The sequence below is a fragment of the Aegilops tauschii genome, chromosome 2 (assembly GCF_002575655.3).
Source record: "Aegilops tauschii subsp. strangulata cultivar AL8/78 chromosome 2, Aet v6.0, whole genome shotgun sequence".
NCBI lineage: Eukaryota > Viridiplantae > Streptophyta > Magnoliopsida > Poales > Poaceae > Aegilops > Aegilops tauschii.
Window position 1 is genome coordinate 574,862,563 of NC_053036.3, and position 23,368 is coordinate 574,885,930.

Below are 23,368 nucleotides of genomic sequence, written 5' to 3' on the forward strand. Positions count from 1 at the left end.
AACACTGGAGCTATTGCCCTTGCGAAGGAGCCCAGGTTTCACAGGAAGACCAGGCATATCAAGCGTCGCTTCAACTCCATTCGTGAAAGTGTTCAAAATGGAGACATAGATATTTGTAAAGTACATACGGACCTGAATGTAGCAGATCCGTTGACTAAACCTCTCCCTAGAGCAAAACATGATCAACACCAGGACGCAATGGGTGTTCGATTCATCACAATGTAACTAGATTATTGACTCTAGTGCAAGTGGGAGACTGTTGGAAATATGCCCTAGAGGCAATAATAAATGGTTATTATTATATTTCTTTGTTCATGGTAATTGTCTATTGTTCATGCTATAATTGTGTTATCCGGAAATCGTAATACATGTGTGAATACATAGACCACAACGTGTCCCTAGTAGGCCTCTAGTTGACTAGCTCGTTGATCAACAGATAGTCATGGTTTCCTGACTATGGAAATTGGATGTCATTGATAACGGGATCACATCATTAGGAGAATGATGTGATGGACAAGACCCAATCCTAAGCATAGCTCAATGATCGTGTAGTTCGTTTGCTAGAGCTTTTCCAATGTCAAGTGTCTTTTCCTTAGACCATGAGATCGTGCAACTCCCGGATACCGTAGGAGTACTTTGGGTGTGCCAAACGTCACAACGTAATTGGGTGACTATAAAGGTGCATTACGGGTATCTCCGAAAGTGTCTGTTGGGTTGGCACGGATCGAGACTGGGATTTGTCACTCCGTGTGACGGGGAGGTATCTCTGGGCCTACTCGGTAATGCATCATCATAATGAGCTCAATGTGACTAAGGCGTCAGTCACGGGATCATGCATTGCGGTACGAGTAAAGAGACTTGCCGGTAACGAGATTGAACAAGGTATTGGGATACCGACGATCGAATCTCGGGCAAGTAACATACCGATTGACAAAGGGAGTTGTATACGGGATTGATTGAATCCTCGACATCGTGGTCATCCAATGAGATCATCGTGGAACATGTGGGAGCCAACATGGGTATCCAGATCCCGCTGTTGGTTATTGACCGGAGAGGCGTCTCGGTCATGTCTGCATGTCTCCCGAACCCGTAGGGTCTACACACTTAAGGTTCGGTGACGCTAGGGTTGTAGAGATATGAGTATGCGGAAACCCGAAAGTTGTTCGGAGTCCCGGATGAGATCCCGGACGTCATGAGGAGTTCCGGAATGGTCCGGAGGTGAAGAATTATATATAGGAAGTCCAGTTTCAGCCACCGGGAAAGTTTCGGGGGTTATCGGTATTGTATCGGGACCACCGGAAGGGTCCCGGGGGTCCACCGGGTGGGGCCACCTATCCCGGAGGGCCCCATGGGCTGAAGTGGGAAGGGAACCAGCCCTTAGTGGGCTGGGGCGCCCCCCATGGGCCTCCCCCCTGCGCCTAGGGTTGGAAACCCTAGGGTGGGGGGGGCGCCCCACTTGACTTGGGGGGTAAGTTACCCCCCTTGGCCGCCCCCCCCATCTAGATGGGTCTTGGCCGCCCCCCCCCCCTCCCAGGGGGCCTATATAAAGGGGGGAGGGAGGGCAGCAATACAACAGCCTTGGGCGCCTCCCTCCTCCCCTGCTACACCTCTCTCTCTCGCAGAAGCTCGGCGAAGCCCTGCCGACATCCCGCTACATCCACCACCACGCCGTCGTGCTGCTGGATCTCCATCAACCTCTCCTTTCCCCTTGCTGGATCAAGAAAGAGGAGACGTCGCTGCACCGTACGTGTGTTGAACGCGGAGGTGCCGTCCGTTCGGCACTCGGTCATCGGTGATTTGGATCACGGCGAGTACGACTCCATCAACCACGTTCATTGGAACGCTTCCGCTCGCGATCTACAAGGGTATGTAGATGCACTCCTTTCCCCTCGTTGCTAGTATACTCCATAGATGGATCTTGGTGAGCGTACGAAAATTTTAAAATTCTGCTACGATCCCCAACACTCCCCACCACAATGGCTACCCTGGGGACGTCCAGCTCCGCGCGAAGGGGGGCCGATGAGGGGGCTCAGCCAGCACCCGCCGCCCTCATCAGTTGGGCGCGGCCGCCACTGCCGGCGCTGGCGGCGGCAACGGCCGGGGGAGTGGATCTGAGGGGGACCTAGGGTTTGGGGGGCCTCCGGAGCCGCACGCGCGTGCGACCCGGGAGGTGAGTTGTGATAAGGCCGTGGAATAAATTTTCATATTACATGCTCTTACAATTGTAGATGTTGATGTTTTTTTATATAAATTTGGTCAAACATTGCATAGTTTGACTTCAAACAAATCTTATATACGAAGTAACAAGAAACGGAGGGAGTAATTGTTCAGGGTGCTGTAATTGTTTTTTGGTTCTTTAGATCTGTGCAGCTCCAGACCTACACTTGCTTTGTTGGTTGCCTTTAGGACTGCTGCACTATGCTAATACCAAGAAGCGATGACACCAAGTTACAAGAACTGGTTTTGCTAGGTTTCTCTACTTTATCACCATTTGCACCTATTGCAGATATATGTTTGATAGATGTATCAATATCTTGTGAAGTTGCAATAATTGTACACATGCTTCTAGTTGGCACATGTATTGTTGTTGCAGTTGTGATTTATTTCACGGTTGCAATGTAGTTTACTGACATCGGAACATCTATTTTGCAAAACACGGTACATGTACTTGCTATTTTGTTGTGTCAAGGAAGTGTTATGTAATTATGAGAAGGAGCGAATACAAGACATTATGCATCTTCACCGTCTCACTTCACCTCTTCTCAACCACAAGTATACTTTATACTTCACGCCCTCACTGAAAAACGTTGCTACTCCATTCTCTGCAGAGGACATGGAACAACTGCCGGATGAATTAGCAATGTTTCGATTGGTTTAATCCATAAATAAATAACGGTGATAGCAAAAAAAAATAACTAGGTAATTTCCCGCGTTGCGGCGAGAATTTAGAGATTAATTCCAGAAGAATTATGTATGAAGAAAATGATTTAAACAAAAGCTACTTTTTTTAATGTAGAAATATTTCATCCTTGCATTGCGTGAGAAACTGTGAACAAAGAGTGCATAGAAATAGTATATAATTACGTGAATGATTGAACTGATGAGATTCACATTGATTCACCTATTTATACCAAGGGATAGTAGGTACTCCCTCCGTTCTGATTTATTCGTCGTGGTTTTAGTTTAAATTTGAACTAAAACCACGACGAGTAAATCGAAACAGAGGGAGTACATCTTTGTGAGATAAAATCCAACCGCAAATTGTAGTTGCTACTACGACGTGAGACAAAATGGCAACTGTTATTGTAAGCAGTTGCTAATCTGTGAGAGCAGTCCAGCTACTAATGTGTGAGACAAACTATAACCGCTGGTTGCAGTTATCCTTGGTAATGTGGTTGGCTAGTTAGCACGGCAGTCGGGGCAGACAAAAAATCTGCGCGCCCGGCTCTCCACTCCCCAGTGGACACTGAAACCACTCCCCAGTGGACACTTCAGTCTCCCCTGGTGAACGCCAGTCGGGTGTGTGCGGTGTCACTTTCAGACTAATCACAATGGGAGTAACTTGACTAGTAACATCGCACATTTCAATATAAGATTGCTTATGTGGCAGCTAATTAATGAGAAGAGAGGGGTTTGTAGTAACTTAGCTAGTTACTGTAACATCATACATTTCAAGACATAATGAGTCTATAGCCTAATAAATGAACTCTTTCATGATACCACTCATATGTTACTACCCACTATGGAGGTTGTAACATAGACTAGTAACATCGCCCACTATGAAGGTTGTAACATAGACTAGTAACATCGGCAAGTTACTACTCTATGCTACTCCCCACTGTGAGCAGTCTGAATGAACGAGGCCTGCACCTTCTTGGGAGAAGAACGACGCATACGCTTTCCCAAGGCAGGCCAAGATAGGTTCCTTGGTCACAGCATTTTGCGTCTTTTCACACTCCAAAACGTGTGCTACCTCCAAAATCATTGAAAAAAGAAACGAATCAGGAACGCCGAGTCAGAGCAGCATATATAGGGAGAAGGGAGATAGACGATAGAACACAGTGAAAAGCCTAAAAACATCGATTCCTGGACGTGAACTTTGTCTGAACATTGCTGCCTGTTTATGTCTATATTACATCATGCCCGGATCTCACCGCAGCCTATCAAAATAGTAGAACCATATCCCCAGAGCCACGGTAAGATACAGAAGCAGCACGGCCCACAAAGGCCGACTTGACTCGATTGATCTATTTCGGTTCTTTACTAGTACATCAATTACAACTTACAAGTGACCCTAAGACAACAACAGGAAGAAAAAATCGAAGCGGCGAAGTAATTTCTGAGATTATTTCTTCTAGCCTTGCACCTCTTCACCTAGATCTTCTGCTTGAGCACCTGGCGGAGCTGCACCTTCTGGCTCACCATCCGCGCCTCCATGAGCTTCTCCTTCAGGCTGTGCTTCTGGGACGCCCGCGGGTACTCCATGCAGCCCCTGAAGCCGCGGTTGAATTGGATGTTCATCGAGTCCGGCGAGCTCCACTGCCCCACGCTCGGCGAGCTGAGGCCGATGTCCTGAACGCCGCTCTCGATGGTGGAATGGGTCCCGACCGACAGCCGCACGTTCGATGATCTGCCGTTCAGTGCCTCCGTGGCATCCTTCTTGGAGACATCGCTGTTCTTTGGGCGAGACGACTTCCAGAGCTTTGAGATGGCTGACTCTTTCTTCTTGGGCTGGGTCATGGTCATCAGGTATGCGTCGGCCAGATCATCCTTCAGCTTCTCGATCTCCCCGTACTCGAAGTCGTTTCTGCTCGTCCAGGAGATGCTCCCGTCGAAGATCTTGTTGATCGACGACTGGCTTCCGTCGGGTGAACCACTTGAACCCTGCATCTCTTCATGGCTTATTGTCTCCCAGCTGCTGGCATCTCCAGCTTCACTCTCATTGTGAGGGTTCTTATTCGAGTACACCGCCTTGGCTGGCTTCTCCAGGAATATATCTGTCATTGGGCTGGCCTCTTGGATCTCTGATTCACATACAATGGAGCTGTTCTTGTAGCACTGCTCGATGTCCTTGATGACAGGCTCTTCGCTTGGACGCAGCTCTTCGAAAATTGAGAATATGTCCTCTGATTCTGCTGGTGGCTCATACCTGAATTCAACATCCTGTGCTCTGACTGACTTGATTGCATGTATAATGTTCTCCGCTTGTTCCACTACTGTGATGTCTCCTCTAGCAGAACTGCATCCAGCAACAAAGGCCTCAACATCCTGCTGCAGTCTGCTCAGTTCTGTGTATTTGGCATCCAAGGTGAGTTTTGCGTCAACAAGCTTCATCTGCACCCGTTCTTCGCGCCACACCTCAGCCATCTGCAGCATCTTCCGCTCCTCATCCACCTCCTCTCGCAGCTTCTGGATGTCATGTTTCAAGGCCTCGATCTCGGCTTTGTCTTCCTCCACCTCCCTTGCTAGCTCGTTGCACACCTCCTCGGTGAGCTCCCGAGTCTTCCTCTCCTCATCATACTCTTGCACCAGCTGGTTTGCTGACATCTTGGTCTCCTTCAGCTCATTGACGAGCTTCATGTTAATCAGCTCCAGCCGCCTCCTGTTTTTCTTCTCATGATCAAGGTTTGCCTTCATATCTTCAAGAACAGCACGCATCTTCTCGTGCTCTCTACTGCGCCAAGCTGCTTTCTCCTCGGCAAGCTTCTTGAACAAGTGGTCAAGTTTCTTCTTAGTTGACCGGCGCTCGCTTTCCAGCTCACCCACCCGATCACGTGCTTGCCGGAGTTCTAACTGGAGGTTAGCAACATAGGATGCATCTTGCTGCTCATCCAAAAGATTCAGTTGGCTGGCTATCAGATAGGCATCATGTGATTCCATTCCTTTCATGTTCTCAGGCTCCCATTTTGTTGCTTTCTCCATGGTGGTAACAGGTATCATAGGTGAAGAACCATGAAACTGTACCTGCAGAATTAAATCCATCAGATCTTACAAATAATTTTACATACCAGTACATGCAAAATAGTCGAGATTATAATTAACTTCTGACTCACCTTGTGAAGCTCTTCACTCTTTCGCTCCAAAACAGAAATTGGGCTTGAAATCTCATTCTTAAGACTCTGATGATGACCCAAGGTGTCTTGTTTAAGAAGCTGGACTTGTAGATGCCTCGGGATATGCTGTCATATAGCAAATACAGCAATTATAAGTCATGAGGAGAAGAAAACTCATCAGTTTGTACACTACAACTAATGCTACATGTGCATTCCCTGTTCCATGATTAAGCAAATCAGAAAAGTCTCCCCAAGCCCCAATCCACCCAAGAACGAGGATGATCTGCATGCATTCAAGTTACTGTTTCTCACAGTGTGGCTATTTGAAAGGGACACAAAAGGCTCCCATCATCCATGTACAACCAAAAAGGTGAACTGCTCGAGGGACATGATCAAAAGACATAGAGAATCTGAAGGGGGCCAAACTATCATCACATGCAGATGCAGACCCCTCTCAAATGAGAGCATGCACAGTGAATCCAAATTCCAACCTACCAGGCTACATATACAGTGTCGCGAACATTTATCGCATTTTACCCAAGATTCAATCAAAAATATCTTATGTTGATGGGGCAAGAATAGTCCCCAAGTGGATGAGACAAGCAGCTAGTGGCTTGCACTGGGGTAACATCGCTGAACCCAGGATGCACATGTTTGTTGCCGCACGGCACACGAGTTCAGTCCAATCATTCCGGCTAATTGGGTGCCTATACTGCCTAAACAAACAAAGATTTGGACCGCAGCTATCCAATTACACCCACCAACCTATCTGCAAGATCCAAACTCCAATCCGTGCTCTTCCCACAAACCATTCCGCGAAAGGGAAATAAATGGCCGTTCACCGGCAAAGTGGCGAAGACATACGGACAATGCATTTGTGGCTGCACGGGCATGGGAAGGATCCTATGTATGCCTGGGCCCCAACTCGGGATCACATGACGAGATCCGAGCGCAGAAAAAATGCAAGTGCCTTTTGGATGAGTAAATTTATGGGACAGCGATCACGGCCGTCTCCTTCCCGTGGCTGCACAGCACGGCTGCCTCCATTAAATGGAGGTGTGCTTCAGCGCGACGCGTCCTGCGTTAAGACGGCCAGTAAATGCGTCGACGCTACAACGGGTAGCAATGCTGCCGCCGATACTACATCAGTAAGAAATGAGAAATGGGTTCGTAGATTTGACTAGTCAAGGTAAAATACGCAGCTAAAAATAGAGGAACAAAAATGTACGCGGTTCAGTGGAGAAATCGCACAGAGAATGCCCACAATGTATGCGAGAGATCTGTGGGTTGGAGATACGAATGAGCGCCATTTTAGCTTCGGTTTCTATGCCTGCCTTCGCACGCTTTATATGAAGCTAAAAACACATCAAATCAGAACAAAATCTAAGAGACAGCGCAGGCCTTTTTAGCTTGATTTGACTAAGGCAGATTCACGCAACACGCAGCAGTTAGCTACTAAAGTAGTGCGGGAAACAGATGGTGAGCAAGCAAAGCAGCTGGACAAATTACAGGAAGCACGAGCCTCCAATGAATGAGCAGAGCACCACCTACTCCAACTAGCAGGAAACGAACGAAAACGAAAACGAAAAACCAGCCGCGCGCGCACGCACCTCGAGCCCGACGTGAACCCTGCCCTCGCCGCCGCCGCCTCCACCGTGGCCGCCGACGACCGCCTCCGGGGGCCGCAGCCGCCACACCCCGGCCGCGAGCCGCCTCACCGACACGTCCCGCGCCTTCTCCCGCGGGCCGGGTCCAGGCCCGGCCCCCGGCTTCTCCCCGCGCTTGTCGGGCGCCCCATTGGCGACCCCCGCGTCCCACCTGAGCAGCGGCGTGGCGGGCCCGCTCCGCCGCCCGCCGCCCGACCCCGGGGCCCTGAGCGGGCGCCGGCGCAGGCGCCGCGGCGTCCGGAGCGACGGCGCCGTCGGGGCGGCGGCGGGGGCGGCGGAGCGGTTCCTGGAGCTCATCTGCGGGGAGGGCTTGGCGCGCGGAGCTCCCGCGACATCGGAGAGTGAGAGAGCGCGGCGGCGTGCGGGGGTGGAACAGTGGAGGAGGCGGGGAGGGTCAGGTCAGAGAGACGTTGGGCTGGGTTGGGGTGACAAGTTGGGTCTTGGGTGTGGTCTGGGGGAGGAGGCGTTGGGAAAAGGGAGGTGGGGGGGAGTAAACTAGGCAGGATTCGGCAATGGCGTGGTGTTTGGGTCTGGGGGAGCGTGGCTGCGTGGGGTGGGGTGGAAGGACGGATCTGGGCCTGGCCGCGCGGGGTGGGAGCTCCGCTGGGAAGGGAGGGGATTGATGGATTCCTCGGCTCGGCTGCCTGCGCGGGCCGGGTTTGGTTGGCTTCTTGTGGGCGTTTTCGACTCTTTTGACGATGCCTCAGCTCGTGAGGAGCCGTGACTTGCGCAGTGTGCCCGGGCACTGCACGGCTGCACGAAGATCGCCGAGATAGGCTTATCATCTGAAGGGGCCCGTGGTGTCGTGGGGATGTGTGAAGGAAGCACCACTGATCCGATGATCTGAGAGAGTTCGTACATGGTACATTGCCCGTTTATGCGCATGTAAATGCTTGTACGACGAAAATAGTGCGAGCAGTAACAAGCTACAGGCGTCAATATTTTCTACATGAACACGAACGTCATTATTTTACAAAACATCATCATCAGGTCCAGTGGTGCACTAGTCCTTGTGCCCTCCTGCTAACTCATCTAGGAATTCCCTCCCTCTCGCCTCTCGCCGGCGCCGCCCCTGGTTCACCTCGTCTCCTATGATCCTTGTACCATGGAGGCACGGTGGATCCCGGCCCTTTGTCGGCGGGGGCTTCATTTTTAGGTTATTTTCTGAATCTTGTTAGGTTTGTGATATGCTCAAGAAGACGAGGCGGCGGCGTCTTCTTACATATGGAATAAGGTCCTTCCCGTCTGGCCCCGTCCCGATGATGTTTCAAGTGTCGTTGGAAGGCATGTGTAGGTTTGTCTCTGACGGATCTCGTGGGATCCGGTCCAGCGTTTGTCTTCGATGGATCCGACTGGATCCATTTTTCGTTCGTCTACGTCCGTGTGTCTGCAGGTTGGATCCTTTCGATCTACACCCTTCTTCATCGGTGATGATTGTTGTTCTGATGCACTCGTCCTATGGGGCCTTGGCACAACGACTTCTCGACTGTCTGCTACAACAATGTTTGCCCGACCCCGACGAGGAAGGGGCGATGACGACGTGTGACACCCCAAAATTTTGACCTTATTTTATTTTATTAAAATTTTGCCAGGAAATAAAACTTTTCCAATTGTCAAGATTTACCCTTTTGTTATTGTGGATTTTTACTTCAAGTGGAAAACTTTCAAGAGGTATTGTTGGACTTGAATACTCTCTATGATAAAACAATTCTTTATCAGTGGATTTAAATTGCAAGATTTGTTTTCTCAGAGCTTTATTCTTTTAAAATGATTTCTTTTGAATTTGGAGCCTGTTTTGCACTACAACCATTTGACAAATGCATTTAAAATTTCCACCAAAATTTGGGGATGTCATGTGATGTTTCCACATCACTTTTTTGCAAAAATACCTTTTGGCCATTAGAGATTTTGAGCTCTACACCAACTTTTCCAATCTGGTCCAGTAGGCACTTTTGCACTACAACCTATTTAAATATTTCTTTAAAAATTATTCCAAGTGTTTGGAGATGTCAGTAGATGCATACAATTCAACTTTATACCAAAACCCAGAGTTGTTCTTTGAAAAATTTGAGTAAAACAACCTCTTTTGCATTCTGGTCCAGTTTCATGATTTGAACTGCAACCTTATTTTATTTTGCTCTAGTGACCCTGAGCTTTTTCCTACTTGTAGCCCTCCCTTCAAAACCCTTAAGTCCAGGAGAGTGGACTCATTGGAGGTTTTTAAGTGCATGCAATAAACCCTTTTTCTTTCTGTCCAAAACTGAAGTTTTGCAAAACTTGCACTAACAAGTTTCTGGTTTTGCCCATATGATCTTGCCTTCACCATCCACACCTAAAGAGACCCTGATCTGGAGATTTTGGCCACTCCAAGAGTTGCCTAAGTGCACTTGGCATTCTGTCGAGCACTTGGTGTGCACAGTCAGTTTTGGGCATGTTTCCTAGTTTGCACTGTGAACTTGCTCCAATGACCCAGCAACCTTGTCCACTGAACTCCTAGGTGTCTCTATCCTAGTCCTGTTAATTGCCAGCCCCACCCTCGCGCTCTAGACCACCCTGGCATTTCGTCGAGCAGGTTCCGTGCGTGCTCTGGGCGCGCCCAGAGCGCACGTTTTGCACGCGCGCGCACTGAGCCGTCGCGCCGCACTGCCGCACTCGACGCGACCCGTCCCTGGCCCCTGCTCCACCGCTGAACCGCGCACTAGCTCGCCCCCTCTCCACGCCATCTCTGGCGCCCTGCAGCGCCGCTGGCAGAGCGTTTGGCGGCACGCCGGCGTCGGCAGCGAACCTCTGACATGGACGGCGCCGCCCAAACCACACCAGCGCGCCAGCCGCCCCCTTGAACAGCTCAGTCTTATCTCGAAGCTCGTCGGCACGCGCTCGTCGCCGCCACGTCGCCCTGCAGCTACAGCACGGCTGTCGCCGGCGATCTTATCCTCAGCCGCCGCGGTCCAACCTCGAGCGCCTATTTAAGGGATCCCCGAGCTCGTTCAAGACCTCAGGCAACCTCAGACTTTGCTCCTAGCGCTCCCCAAGCAGTGGATGGACCCGTAGTGGCCATCTTCCTCGTCTCCGGCCAGTGCGGCCGCCGCTAAGCTCCGGTGCAATACGTCGCAGCCAGCCACTCTCTCGCCCAACCAGCGCCACCAGTAGCTTCCCCTTGTCCTTGCGGAGCTGCCCAGCAACCCAACCTCGATCGGAGACCACTGGACCCCAAAAACCACTTCACCACCATAGCCCCCTCTGCCGCGGAGCTCGCCGCCGGTGATTTCTTCCACCCCCGACGACCCAGCGACCACCAAGCGGACCGCCTCGGTCTGGCCGGTCCATCCCCGCCCTCAGATGCCCTCGAGGAGCCGCCGTTCGTCGCCGGCGATCGCCGGAGTCCCGCTCCCGTCGGGCAAAGAAGAGGAGGGAGAGGGAAGAACGGTCAAACCTGACCAGTGGGCCCTCTGGACCCACTGTCAGTGACCCGCGCGCCATCTCCTCTGTTTAAGTGAAAGCGTATACCCACGGAGTACGTCTCCCCTACCCCGAAAGCGTATTCCCCTCGAAACGTTTTCTTTTCTGGTTTTATTTTAAAAACAGAGATTTGACCAAACTTTGACTGGCTATAACTTTTAAAATAAAACTCCAAATGGGTTGATTCTTTTTCCTACCTCTCTCAAATTTCATCTAGTTTATTTTAAGATTTATTTCAAAAATATTTGAGACAACCTTTTGTACTGTGTTTGAGATATGTGTTGTTTGGATATTTCTCAAAATAGGATTTTTGGAGAAAAGGGAAAGCTTCCAAAAAGTGCATCCCTTGCATACTATTGAAGGCAAGCATTTCTGAACTCTGGCATAATATTTTGTTGTAGTGTTCTGATACGATTACAACACCATTTGGCTTGGAGTATGCGTTATCTTTATGTAACGATAAAGTCTCGTGCATGAGTGCTTTTTGGAGATATTTTGTGGTCAGCAATGGATACGCTAGTGATTTGGATCATCCTCGTGAGCTCCTCATGCATGCCGGTAGGAAGCCGGGAAAGTCGTGGTCTTGGGTAGACACGAGCTTGTCCCTAGTCCCTCGTCGAGACGAGTATGTCCGGTATGGCATGGTGAGGCTTGATGAGTGGTGATTTATTCCACTAATGGTAATATTGTTGGAGGATACTTGCACCACCTGAGTCGGTCGTAGATCGAGTCTTGATCAGTAACTTCCTTATTTGTTGGTACTACCACTTGTCCCTGTCGCAGACGGGGTATGGTTCAGTAAGTTGTCAACCCCTTACCAAAGCACACACCGTACAGAGAGGCCATAGTGGAAGATATCGGAGGCCTCCGGTAGGCATGCCACTTGGTCCGGGGGCATGGGTGTTTCCGGTTGGGACCGAGAGGGGGGGCACCCCTTAGAGCGCGCGAATATAAATTTGATCCCATGCTAAGTCGAGGTTGTAGCCTCCCCACTTAGAGTTTTGCTTGGCAGGTGTCGTGGGTGATTCCAGACACCGATGAGTGAAGCTGGTGTGTGCAGGTCAGGCGTGTTTTCAATTAAAAGGCCGTAGGCGGAATTAGTCCCGATGGACTAAATAATTCCGTTACTCGTGGGAAATCGTACTCCCTCTGCAGAGGATATATCCTGTTGGATAGCCATGTTCATAGTTAAGGACCACAGTCTGAGTGGAATCTAGTAACGGTATTCGGATGGAGAACGAATTAGCTAGAACTCAGTGACGGTTTTTCGGATGGAGACACGGTTAACTGGATCATAGTAACGGTATTCGGATGGAGAACGAATTAGCTAGAGCTCAGTGACGGCCTTCGGATGGAGAAACGGCTAGACTAGATTTTCAATTATGACCTGTGACATCTGAGGATCATGCTTTAATTTTATTATTAATATGGACTAACCATTTACATTATGTATTTTATTGAGTATCCCGGGATGGTTCTACCTCCTGGATATTCACTGTGATTATTCTTTTATAAGCCCTTTCTGTGGTGTCGCTCAGACGCCCGACTGCGGCATGCTTGTTGTTTATTTATTCTTTTATAAGCCTTTTATGTGGTGTCGCTCAGACGCCCGACTGCGGCATGCTTGTTGTTTATTTATTCTTTTATAAGCCCTTTATGTGGTGTCGCTCAGACGCCCGACTGCGGCATGCTTGTGGTTTATTTATCTTTTATAAGCCCTTTATGTGGTGTCGCTCAGACGCCCGACTGCGGCATCGTTAATTTATTTGCAACCTTTCGAGGAGTCATTTTAGACACTCGCTCAGTGCATTTCTTTTACTTCCGTATTGCACGTCCATATTTTCTCTGCACGCGTGCATCACAGATTTTTTGTTTACTTCATGGCAGACTTATCATCATAAGTGTTTTGGAGTGTGATTATCTCCTGTTATATTATACCCGTGTTCTTAATGTTTGTGAGTACATTCAAACGTACTCACTGGCTTGTCCCTGGCTATTGTCTTGGCCAGATTTTCGCGCATGGGGATAAGCATCGCGGTGACAGCCCCGGAACCTACGTATTGACGATAGCAGCCTCGCGAAGATAGGAGTTATCCTGGTCAGCTGTTCTTGTGGGAATGGAGTCCCATAGACGCAGTTGTATCGCAGACCGCTTCCGCCATCAACCACTAGAAATCAAATGTTGTACTCCTAGGCCACAATGGTCTTGTACTACAGATTTTTGTACCTTGCTTGGAATTCTTGTATCAAGTTGGTGTCTCATCAGCTAACAGTAATCCTGGGGCTGGTGAGCACAAAGGCCGTTTTCTGAAGAAAAAAAAATCCCGAAAATCCGGTCGTGACACGACGGCGCGCCTTCGGCTCGCACCAATGCTTATAATCATCGTTGGGTGGTCTACAGACCTGGATATAAATTTAATTATAGTGTTCTTTTCTACTTCCTCTCTCTCAGTTTACAGGGCGTGCGCGTACCCCTAGATCGTCAATTTGACCAACCTAATACAAGCCATATATTATAAAAAATATACCAATATAAACTTCAGATCAGAGGCGGAGCCAATGGGGGGGCGAGCGGGGGCTAGACCCCCCTATGGTTCGGCCCCCCTAGTGAGTTGCAGCGGGGACTGTACTAATTAGCAGGCTTAATTATCTGACTATTAGCAAATATATGGGCTAAACTAATTAGTGTCAAGCCCAAAAGGCGAAACGAATTTGCAACATGGCTAAGCTGCACGTAGGGATGAAAATGAAATGGAAAGTTTTCGCTTTTCCGGAGGAAAAATGAAAACGGAGAGGAAATATGAAAATGAAAATTTACAAAACAAAAATGAAAATGGAATATTTTATGCGAAAACGGAAACAAAAACAGAACAGTGTTTTTAGGTGGAACAGACGTGGAAACGGAACTTTCCGTTTCCGTAAATATGGAATTTCCATTTCTACTATAGGCCTATTGCTGCTTTTTAGCCCAACTATCAAACAACACACAACGACGCAATGAGTAGAATGAGCAGAATGGATCATTTGAGGACCAACTTTTACTACCACACACGTACTCAACTAGACCCTATACGAAATTGTCATGCACTACTACAATACTATCCTATGTTACTAACACAACCATATTATTTTGTAGTCAGGTTAACAATTCCATAAATTTGCTTGTTTTTGTCTATATTTCTCTATGATTCAAAGGGGTTTTAAGTTCTAGTCAACAAACCGTTTTGTTTCTGTGTCCGCTCTGTATTCACTCCGTGTCTGTTTCTGGTAGTATTTGTTTCCGTATTCGTTTCCGGGGTTTCTGTATTCGTTTCCGCTTCTGCAAAAAAATATGAAAACAAATATGGTAGCACCTAGTTCCGTCTGTTTCCGCGCCGTTTTCATCCCTAGCTGCACATACTCGCTAATCGATCAACAACTCACACGCACGCGGTCTGACGGTTGAGGACTTCGTGGACTGTTTCTTTCGCGACGCGCTAGGTCTTCCTTCTCGCCGGCCGCTGGGGGTCGCGCCGTCAGTGCTTGGTGATCAGCAAAGCTACCTGGCTGCCACTTGCCGCGCGTCAGCTGAGTAAGGCTGGTCATAGTGGGAGTAACATAGATGCCACATAAGCAAAAAGAGTGAGGTGGCAAGTAGTTAATGAGGAGAGAGGTAAATAGAGTAACATAATATGTTACCGTCACCTAGCGCTTCCCAATGCAAAATGAGTCTACAAAGTAATAAATGAAGGTATCTGTGTTACCATATATATGACACTACCACTATGAAGATAGTAATATAGACTAGTTACATATGCATGTTACTAGTCTAAGTTACTCTCCACTATGACCAGCCTAAGACTATCCACAGTGGGAGTAACATAGGTAGTAACATCACACATATCTAGATAAAATAGATGATGTGGCAAGCAATAAATGAAGAAATGGAGGAAAATGATAACATAGCTAGTTACTAGTAGTATAAGTAACATCACACATATCTAGATAAAATGAGTTTATAGCCTAATAAATGAAGTGTTGCATGTTACCACACATATGTTACTCCTCGCTATAGAGGTAGTAACATAGACTAGTAACATGTGCATGTTACTAGTCTATGTTACTAACCATTGTGACTAGTCTAATGGAGATTGTACAGATATACGGACTACGACCAGCCGGACGGTACATCCACCCAATTCCTACTTGATCCCATGAATCAGACTATCAGATGAAGGTATTATTGTCTACAGCTTTATACAATTGTAGTTGTCACTTGTCGGTCAATTTGATTACACAAAATCAATTAATCAATTGTTACTTGTTCATATATTTTGTCACTTGTCAGATCAGTTACAAATTGCAAATTTGCTTTTTGTACTAATATTAGAATTGCGTAGGTCATGAAGAGAAAGACTTCACCGATTAGTAATATTTTAGGGCCAACTGCAACAAACCCTAACTCTACTGTTGAAAACGCAAATCCAGATGGGGATGTAGATATCACAGAGCAACCAACTGGACATAATGTCCTCAATTCAATGCGTTGATGAGATTACTGAGATTACTGATTTGTTTGATCAACTGAGGGGGGGGGGGGGGGGGGAGCATAGATCCTCATTCAAACTAGTAGAAATGTATTCCCTTCGATCTAAATTAATTGATGTTAGTTTACTATAAAATTATACTAACTTTGTACAAAACCAACGTCAATTAATATGGATCGAAGGGAATAGTTTTTTATTGTAAAGCTTATACTGTTACGTAAGAGTATTTGATATCCCTACAATATTTAAGACTTGAAATATTTTATGTTATGTCTTTTGTGTGTTAAAATGTGTCCTTTGCCTCCTATGGTCAAATCCTGGCTCCGCCCCTGCTTCATATGTTCTATTTTCAAACCGTATAATTTTGGTGTTATATAGTTTATATTAAGGTGATAAAATTGACAACCTAGATATACGCGTAGGACTTGTAAACTGAAACGGAGGAAGTATCTTGATGAATAGATCGGATTTTTTTAATAAAAAAACATGAGCGTCATTGTCTCAGCAAAGACACCATCAAAAGGCGTCCCACACCAGATGTCCATAGGATTAGAATCTATGAAGCCGAGCGCACCATGATCAATGATCAGATCGCCGGGATCCGACCCGCCGCTCCACGTAGCTCCAAAACGGAGGGCAGCAACGGAACAGCCTCCCCTCCATGTCGTCGGGTCCGTCCACCCAATCCAGTCACCATCCAGATCCAAGCGAGCGGCGCACCCACCACGTCGTCTGTCCAGGTCCAGCAGCGAGCGTAACGTGGCCGCCGCGCGCACGTGCGGACCCGCGGGAAGGCATCCGAGGCGCGGAGCACGAGGTGAGGCGACGCAGCCGCGCCACGCCAGACGCCGGGGGCCGGGCCCCGCCTGCCAGCGACGGCGCGCAGCCCCACGAGGGATGGTGTGGGTTGGGGAAGACGACGCCGTACGTGGCCCGTGCGCCTCTGTCGCTCTCCCCGTCTGAGCGCTGTAACTTTGGCAGCGGCAGGCACCGAGCGCTGTGATTGTCTGCCAATGCAACAGGGTAAGATTTTTTGAAATTTAAACCGGTCGATCGAGGGCGTGATGGTGAAAATGAGGCGCCACGAACGCACCGTGATCGGTGGTCTGTGCGCTGTGTCCCGCCGTCTAAGCCACACGGCCACTGGCATACATTGCATATTTTTCTCCTTCCGATGGATGGCATCGTTCAAGGTGTGGTAGGAGGGAGACAGCTGGGTGTAAACAATGTCGAGCCCGGAGCGAACGACCCGATGGAATACGGTGTACGGGGTCAGGGGACAGACCAAGGGAATACGATGCAGTAGCACGTACGCCGCCGAAGGGAATACGATGTGGGTTGGTTGACGTGTAGGCGATAGGGAGGAGGTAAGGTCGCCGTCGACCGTAATTTAATTACTGTGGATACTCTCGCGCGTCGCGCCTTCTGCATGTGCGTTGTCGATGGTTTTAGTCGACGTCGCATCATTGGTGTTCGGTCGGCGTCTGCTGGCTCCGTAATCATAGGCGTGGTTGTAGATCTGGGTCAAGAGCCTCAGGCGGCCGTCGTCCATGCATGTTTATCTGACTGACTGACTGACCGGCCGATCGAAGATCGGCGTGATCGGGCTGTTGGAACATTTCGTCAGAAGCATGGTGGTTAGATCGACCGTGAAATGGTGCGTGGTGTGGTTGGGTGAGCGCTTGAGCTGGTCGACGGAGCAGCGCCCAGTGTATCTGTGCATGTACTGTGTCTGTACTCTGTAGAGAAGCGGCCTTCTTGGATTCTCGTAGCACGGCTGCAGTAATAACTAGGACTACACTTGTGCGCGTTCTCAGTTAGAGTAGCATCCTCCAACTGTATGCGGGGCACGCCGTTTTGCCACGGGAGTGATCAGGCCGTCGTCACCATCCGTCTATCTATCACTATGACCGACTCCTCATGTATCGATTGGAGGGGGGGACCGGGGAAGAACAGTCCGTCGTTCTCTTCGAGTCGCGGCGGAGGAAAGGGGATCGCCTTACGTTAACGTGTGAGATGATGCTTTCTGGCCCTCGCCTTCTCCTTGGGCCTGGGCCTCTTTCTGGGCCTGTCCGATTGCACCGAACAAATGCGAGTTTTCATCATTAAATAAATAGAAACCCTTTTGGATTTTTTTTCATTGTATTGAAAGAATTTCCTAAATTTAAACGAGAAATTAATTAGAGTGGTGAGCCTGACTCATGGATCAGCTAACAAATGGTTACCCCTGAAAGAAAACTAACAAATGGTTACTCATGGATCTACTTTTCGCTTTTATTTTTATTCATTCTTTTTTTTTTGAGTTTTTTCATGAAAAAAATTGTCAAAGCCTATTAACGTGGGATTCAGTTTTGAAGATCTCGATACGAGAAATCCATCGGTGAAAATAGTTCGTGATTGCGACAAGTGACGCAGATGCAGTGTGCCCACTTGTCAAGAGAAGGTAAAAAGTGACCTTTGCAAGGGGTAGCCTTTAACTAGTGATCTCGCTCATTCATGGTGGCATTTGCTCATCGACTACATCATGGCGAAGTGCATATGGGCGCTTGTAGATAAAGATGTGATAGACACCTACTGTGACCAAATGTAATGCTTCGCTTAGTTAAAGCATCTTGCGTGGAATCAACAAGCATGCTTTTGTTTCAGGTAACGTGATTGGTACATCTATTGTCCATCACCCATTTAGTGCCCCCAGACACATAGCCCCGCGGAAGAATTAGTTCTTCTTAACTACGCACATTTGGTTGAGTAACTTAGAAGCATTTGAATGATACATATCATTAGAGGAATAACACGTGAATCATTTGAGTAATGCTTGGAGCAGAGTTAGAATAATCAGGTAAATATGCAGAGTAATTATTTAAGGTTTTGTGCACATAGTAATCTGAAAGATAATGCTCATACTCATAAGATGAAGGGTTAGCACGTTTGTCCTTTGAAGACTTTGCAGGGTAGCCTTTCGCCTGCTTGCCTCCATTTGAAGAATTTCGGCCAAATGCCTGTGAATTTTTTCCTCGTGGGGGTGATGCTCATCACCCTATGGATTCAACATGACATTCACATGAGTGTTATCAATAAGCTCCTTGGTGCTACGTCCATTTTGCATCCTGTTTTTCTACTGTTATTTATTTAATTTTGAATCATCATTTTCACTTTATGATGCAATTATAATGCAATTTCTCTTTTATTTTACAAGTTTCACATGAAGAGCGAGATTGCCGGCAGCTGGAATTCTGGATCTGAAAAGACTACAACAGAGATAGCTATTCTGCACAGCTCCAGATGACCTGAAAATTTATGGAGAATTGTTTTGGAATATATAAAAAATGTTGGTGAAGAATTGCTAGAAGGGGGGTCAAAAGGGAGCGACGAGCTCAGGGGGCGCGCCCGGTGAGCTCGTGGGCCCCCTGGCAGGCCTCCGGTGCCCATCTTCTGTTAATGAAGTCATTTGCCCTAGAAAAAATAGAAGAAGACTTTCGGGACGAAGCGCCGTGTCTCAAGGCGAAACCTGGGCAGGAGCACTTTTACTCTCCGGTGGAGCGATTCGCCAGGAAAACTTCCCTCCGGGAGGGGAAAATAGAAGCCATCGACATCAACAAGGATCCTCTCGTCATGGGAGGGCCAATCTTCATCATCATCTTCACCAGCACCAGTTCATCTCAAACCCTAGTTCATCTTTTGTATTCAATCTTTATATCAAAACCTCATATTAGTACATGTGGGTTGCTAGTAGTGTTGATTACATCTCGTAGTTGATGCTAGTTGGTTTATTTGGTGGAGGATTAAATGTTTAGATCCTTAAGCATATTCAATACCCCTCTGAGCTTGAACATGAATATAATTTGTGAGTAGTTACTTTTGTTCTAGAGGATATGGGAGAAGTCTTATTGTAAGTAATCATGTGAATTTGGTATTCGTTCGATATTTTAATGATATGTATGTTGTTGCTTCCTTTATTGGTGTTATGTGAACGTCGACTACATGACACTTCATCATACTTGGGCCTAAGGGAAGGCATTGTGGAGTAACAAGTAGATGATGTGTTGCTAGAGTGATAGAAGCTTAAACCGTAGTTTATGCGTTATTCCGTAAGGGGCTGATTTGGGACCATATGTTTCATGCTATGCTTAAGTTTATCTTAATTCATATTTTGTAGTTGCGGATGCTTGCGAGAGGGGGTAATCATAAGTGGGATGCTTGTTCAAGCAATAACACCCAAGCACCGGTCCATCCACATATCACATTATCAAAGTAGCGAACGCGAATCAACTAAACATGATGGACGTGATTAGAAAACAATTCCCGTGTGTCCTCGAGAACACTTTGCCTTATATAAGAGAACCTTCCGGCTTGTCCTTTGATATAAAAAGAATTGGGCCACCTTACTGCACCTTGTTACCTTTGTTACTTGCTATTCGTTACGAAATATCTTACTACAAAACTATCTGTTTCAGCACGAGCGCAGAAGGATCGAAGATGATCCAAGTAGAACACTTTAAGTGGATCCATAGCAATAGATTTTTAGCAAGCAAAGATGCAAGCAAATAGAAGGCACATGGAAACACAAACAAAAAGGCATACGGGAAGAAGGCGAATAAAACGGCAAGGGTGAAGTGAGGGAGAGGAAAACGAGAGGCAAATGGCAAATAATGTAATGCGGGAGATAAGGGTTTGTGATGGGTACTTGGTATGTTGACTTTTGCGTAGACTCCCCGGCAACGGCGCCAGAAATCCTTCTTGCTACCTCTTGAGCACTGCGTTGGTTTTCCCTTGAAGAGGAAAGGGTGATGCGGCAAAGTAGCGTAAGTATTTCCCTCAGTTTTTGAGAACCAAGGTATCAATCCAGTAGGAGGCCACACACAAGTCCCTCGCACCTACACAAACAAATAAATCCTCGCAACCAACGCAATAAAGGGGTTGTCAATCCCTTCACGGTCACTTACGAGAGTGAGATCTGATAGATATAATAAGATAATATTTTTGGTATTTTTGTGATAAAGATGCAAAGTAAAGAAAGTAAAATAAAAACGGCGCCTGAAATAGCTTGTTGTCGGGAGATTAATATGATGGAAAATAGACCCGGGGGCCATAGGTTTCACTAGTGGTTTCTCTCAAAAGCATAAGTATTACGGTGGGTGAACAAATTACTGTTGAGCAATTGACAGAATTGAGCATAGTTATGAGAATATCTAGGTATGATCATGTATATAGGCATCACGTCCGAGACAAGTAGACCGACTCCTGCCTGCATCTACTACTATTACTCCACACATCGACCGCTATCCAGCATGCATCTAGAATATTAAGTTCATAAGAACAGAGTAACGCTTTAAGCAAGATGACATGATGTAGAGGGATAAACTCATGCAATATGATATAAACCCCATCTTGTTATCCTCGATGGCAACAATACAATACGTGCCTTGCTGCCCCTACTGTCACAGGGAAAGGACACCGCAAGATTGAACCCAAAGCTAAGCACTTCTCCCATTGCAAGAAAGATCAATCTAGTAGGCCAAACCAAACTGATAATTCGAAGAGCCTTGCAAAGATAACCAATCATACATAAAAGAATTCAGAGAAGAATCAAATATTGTTCATAGATAAAGTTGATCATAAACCCACAATTCATCGGTCTCAACAAACACACCACAAAAGAAGATTATATCGAATAGATCTCCACGAGAGAGGGCGAGAACATTGTATTGAGATCCAAAAAGAGAGAAGAAGCCATCTAGCTAATAACTATGGACCCGAAGGTCTGAAGTAAACTACTCACACATCATCGGAGAGGCTATGGTGTTGATGTAGAAGCCCTCCGTGATCGATGCCCCCTCCGGCGGAGCTCCGGAACAGGCCCCAAGATGGGATCTCACGGGTACAGAAGGTTGCGGCGGTGGAATTAGGTTCTTGGCTCCGTATCTGGTAGTTTGGGGGTACGTAGGAATATATAGGAGGAAGAAGTACGTCGGTGGAGCAACGTGGGGCCCACGAGGGTGGAGGGCGTGCCCTGGGGGGTAGGCGCGCCCCCCTACCTCGTGCCTTCCTGATTGCTTTCTTGACGTAGGGTCCAAGTCCTCTGGATCACGTTCGTTCCGAAAATCACGTTCCCGAAGGTTTCATTCCGTTTGGACTCCGTTTGATATTCTTTCTCTGCGAAACTCTGAAATAGGCAAAAAAACAACAATTCTGGGCTGGGCCTCCGGTTAATAGGTTAGTCCCAAAAATAATATAAAAGTGTATAATAAAGCCCAATAATGTCCAAACAGAATATAATATAGCATGGAACAATCAAAAATTATAGATACGTTGGAGACGTATCAAGCATCCCCAAGCTTAATTCCTGCTCGTCCTCGAGTAGGTAAATGATAAAAACAGAATTTTTGATGTGGAATGCTACTTGGCATAATTTCAATATAATTCTTCTTAGTGTGGCATGAATGTTTAGATTTGATATGATTCAAGATACAAGTTTAATGTTGACATAAAAACAATAATACTTCAAGCATACTAACTAAGCAATTATGTCTTAACAAAATAACATAGCCAAAGCAAGTTATCCGTACAAAATCATATAGTCTCGCAATGCTCCATCTTCCCCACACAAAATATTCATATCATGTACGACCCCGGTTTTAGCCAAGTAATTGGTTCATACTTTTAACGCGCTTCAGCCTTTTCAACTCTTACGCAATACATGAGCGCAAGCCATGGATATAGCACTATGGTGGAATAAGGTATAATGGTAGGGGTTATGTGGGAAGACAAAAAAGGAGAAAGTCTCACATCAACGGGCTATGGAGATGCCCATCAATTGATGTTAATGCGAGGAGTAGGGATTGCCATGCAACAGATGCACTAGAGCTATAAGTGTATGAAAGCTCAAAAAGAAACTAAGTGGGTGTGCATCCAACTTGCTTGCTCACGAAGACCTCGGGCATTTGAGGAAGCCCATCATTGGAATATACAAGCCAAGTTCTATAATGAAATTTTCCACTAGTATATGAAAGTGACAAAAATGAGAGACTCTCTATTATGAAGATCACGGTGCTACTTTGAAGCACAAGTGTGGTAAAAGGATAGTAACATTGTCCCTTCTATCTTTTTCTCCCATTTTTTTATTTGGGCCTTTGCTCTTTCTTTCTTTTTATGGCCTCTTTTTTTTCTTTTTTTTAGTCCGGAGTCTCATCCCGACTTGTGGGGGAATCATAGTCTCCATCATCCTTTCCTCACTTGGCACAATGCTCTAATAATGATGATCATCACACTTTTATTTACTTACAACTCATGAATTACAACTCAATACTTAGAACAAAATATGACTCTATATGAATGCCTCCGGCGGTGTACCGGGATATGTAATGAATCAAGAGCGACATGTATGAAAGAATTATGAACGGTGGCTTTGCCACAAATACAATGTCAACTACATGATCATGCAAAGCAATATGACAATAATGGAGCGTGTCATGATAAATGAAACGATGGAAAGTTGCATGGCAATATATCTCGGAATGGCTATGGAAATGCCATGATAGGTAGGTATGGTGGCTGTTTCGAGGAAGATATAAGGAGGTTTATGTGTGATAGAGCGCATCATATCACGGGGTTTGGATGCACCGGCGAAGTTTGCACCAACTCTCAAGGTGAGAAAGGGCAATGT

At 46.9% G+C, this 23,368-nt stretch overlaps 1 protein-coding gene across 1 annotated transcript; it reads right to left on the minus strand.

Annotated features, from left to right (window-relative positions):
* Positions 1 to 4,087: 4,087 nt before the first annotated feature.
* Positions 4,088 to 8,185, minus strand: LOC109762312 (uncharacterized). Its single transcript, XM_020321148.4, has 3 exons — positions 7,664 to 8,185; positions 6,054 to 6,179; positions 4,088 to 5,964 (listed from the first exon to the last, which is right to left on the minus strand). The coding sequence occupies exons 1-3, from the start codon at positions 8,015 to 8,017 to the stop codon at positions 4,375 to 4,377; spliced, it is 2,070 nt and encodes a 689-aa protein (XP_020176737.1). The 5' UTR covers positions 8,018 to 8,185; the 3' UTR covers positions 4,088 to 4,374.
* Between the last annotated feature and the right edge of the window lie 15,183 nt (positions 8,186 to 23,368).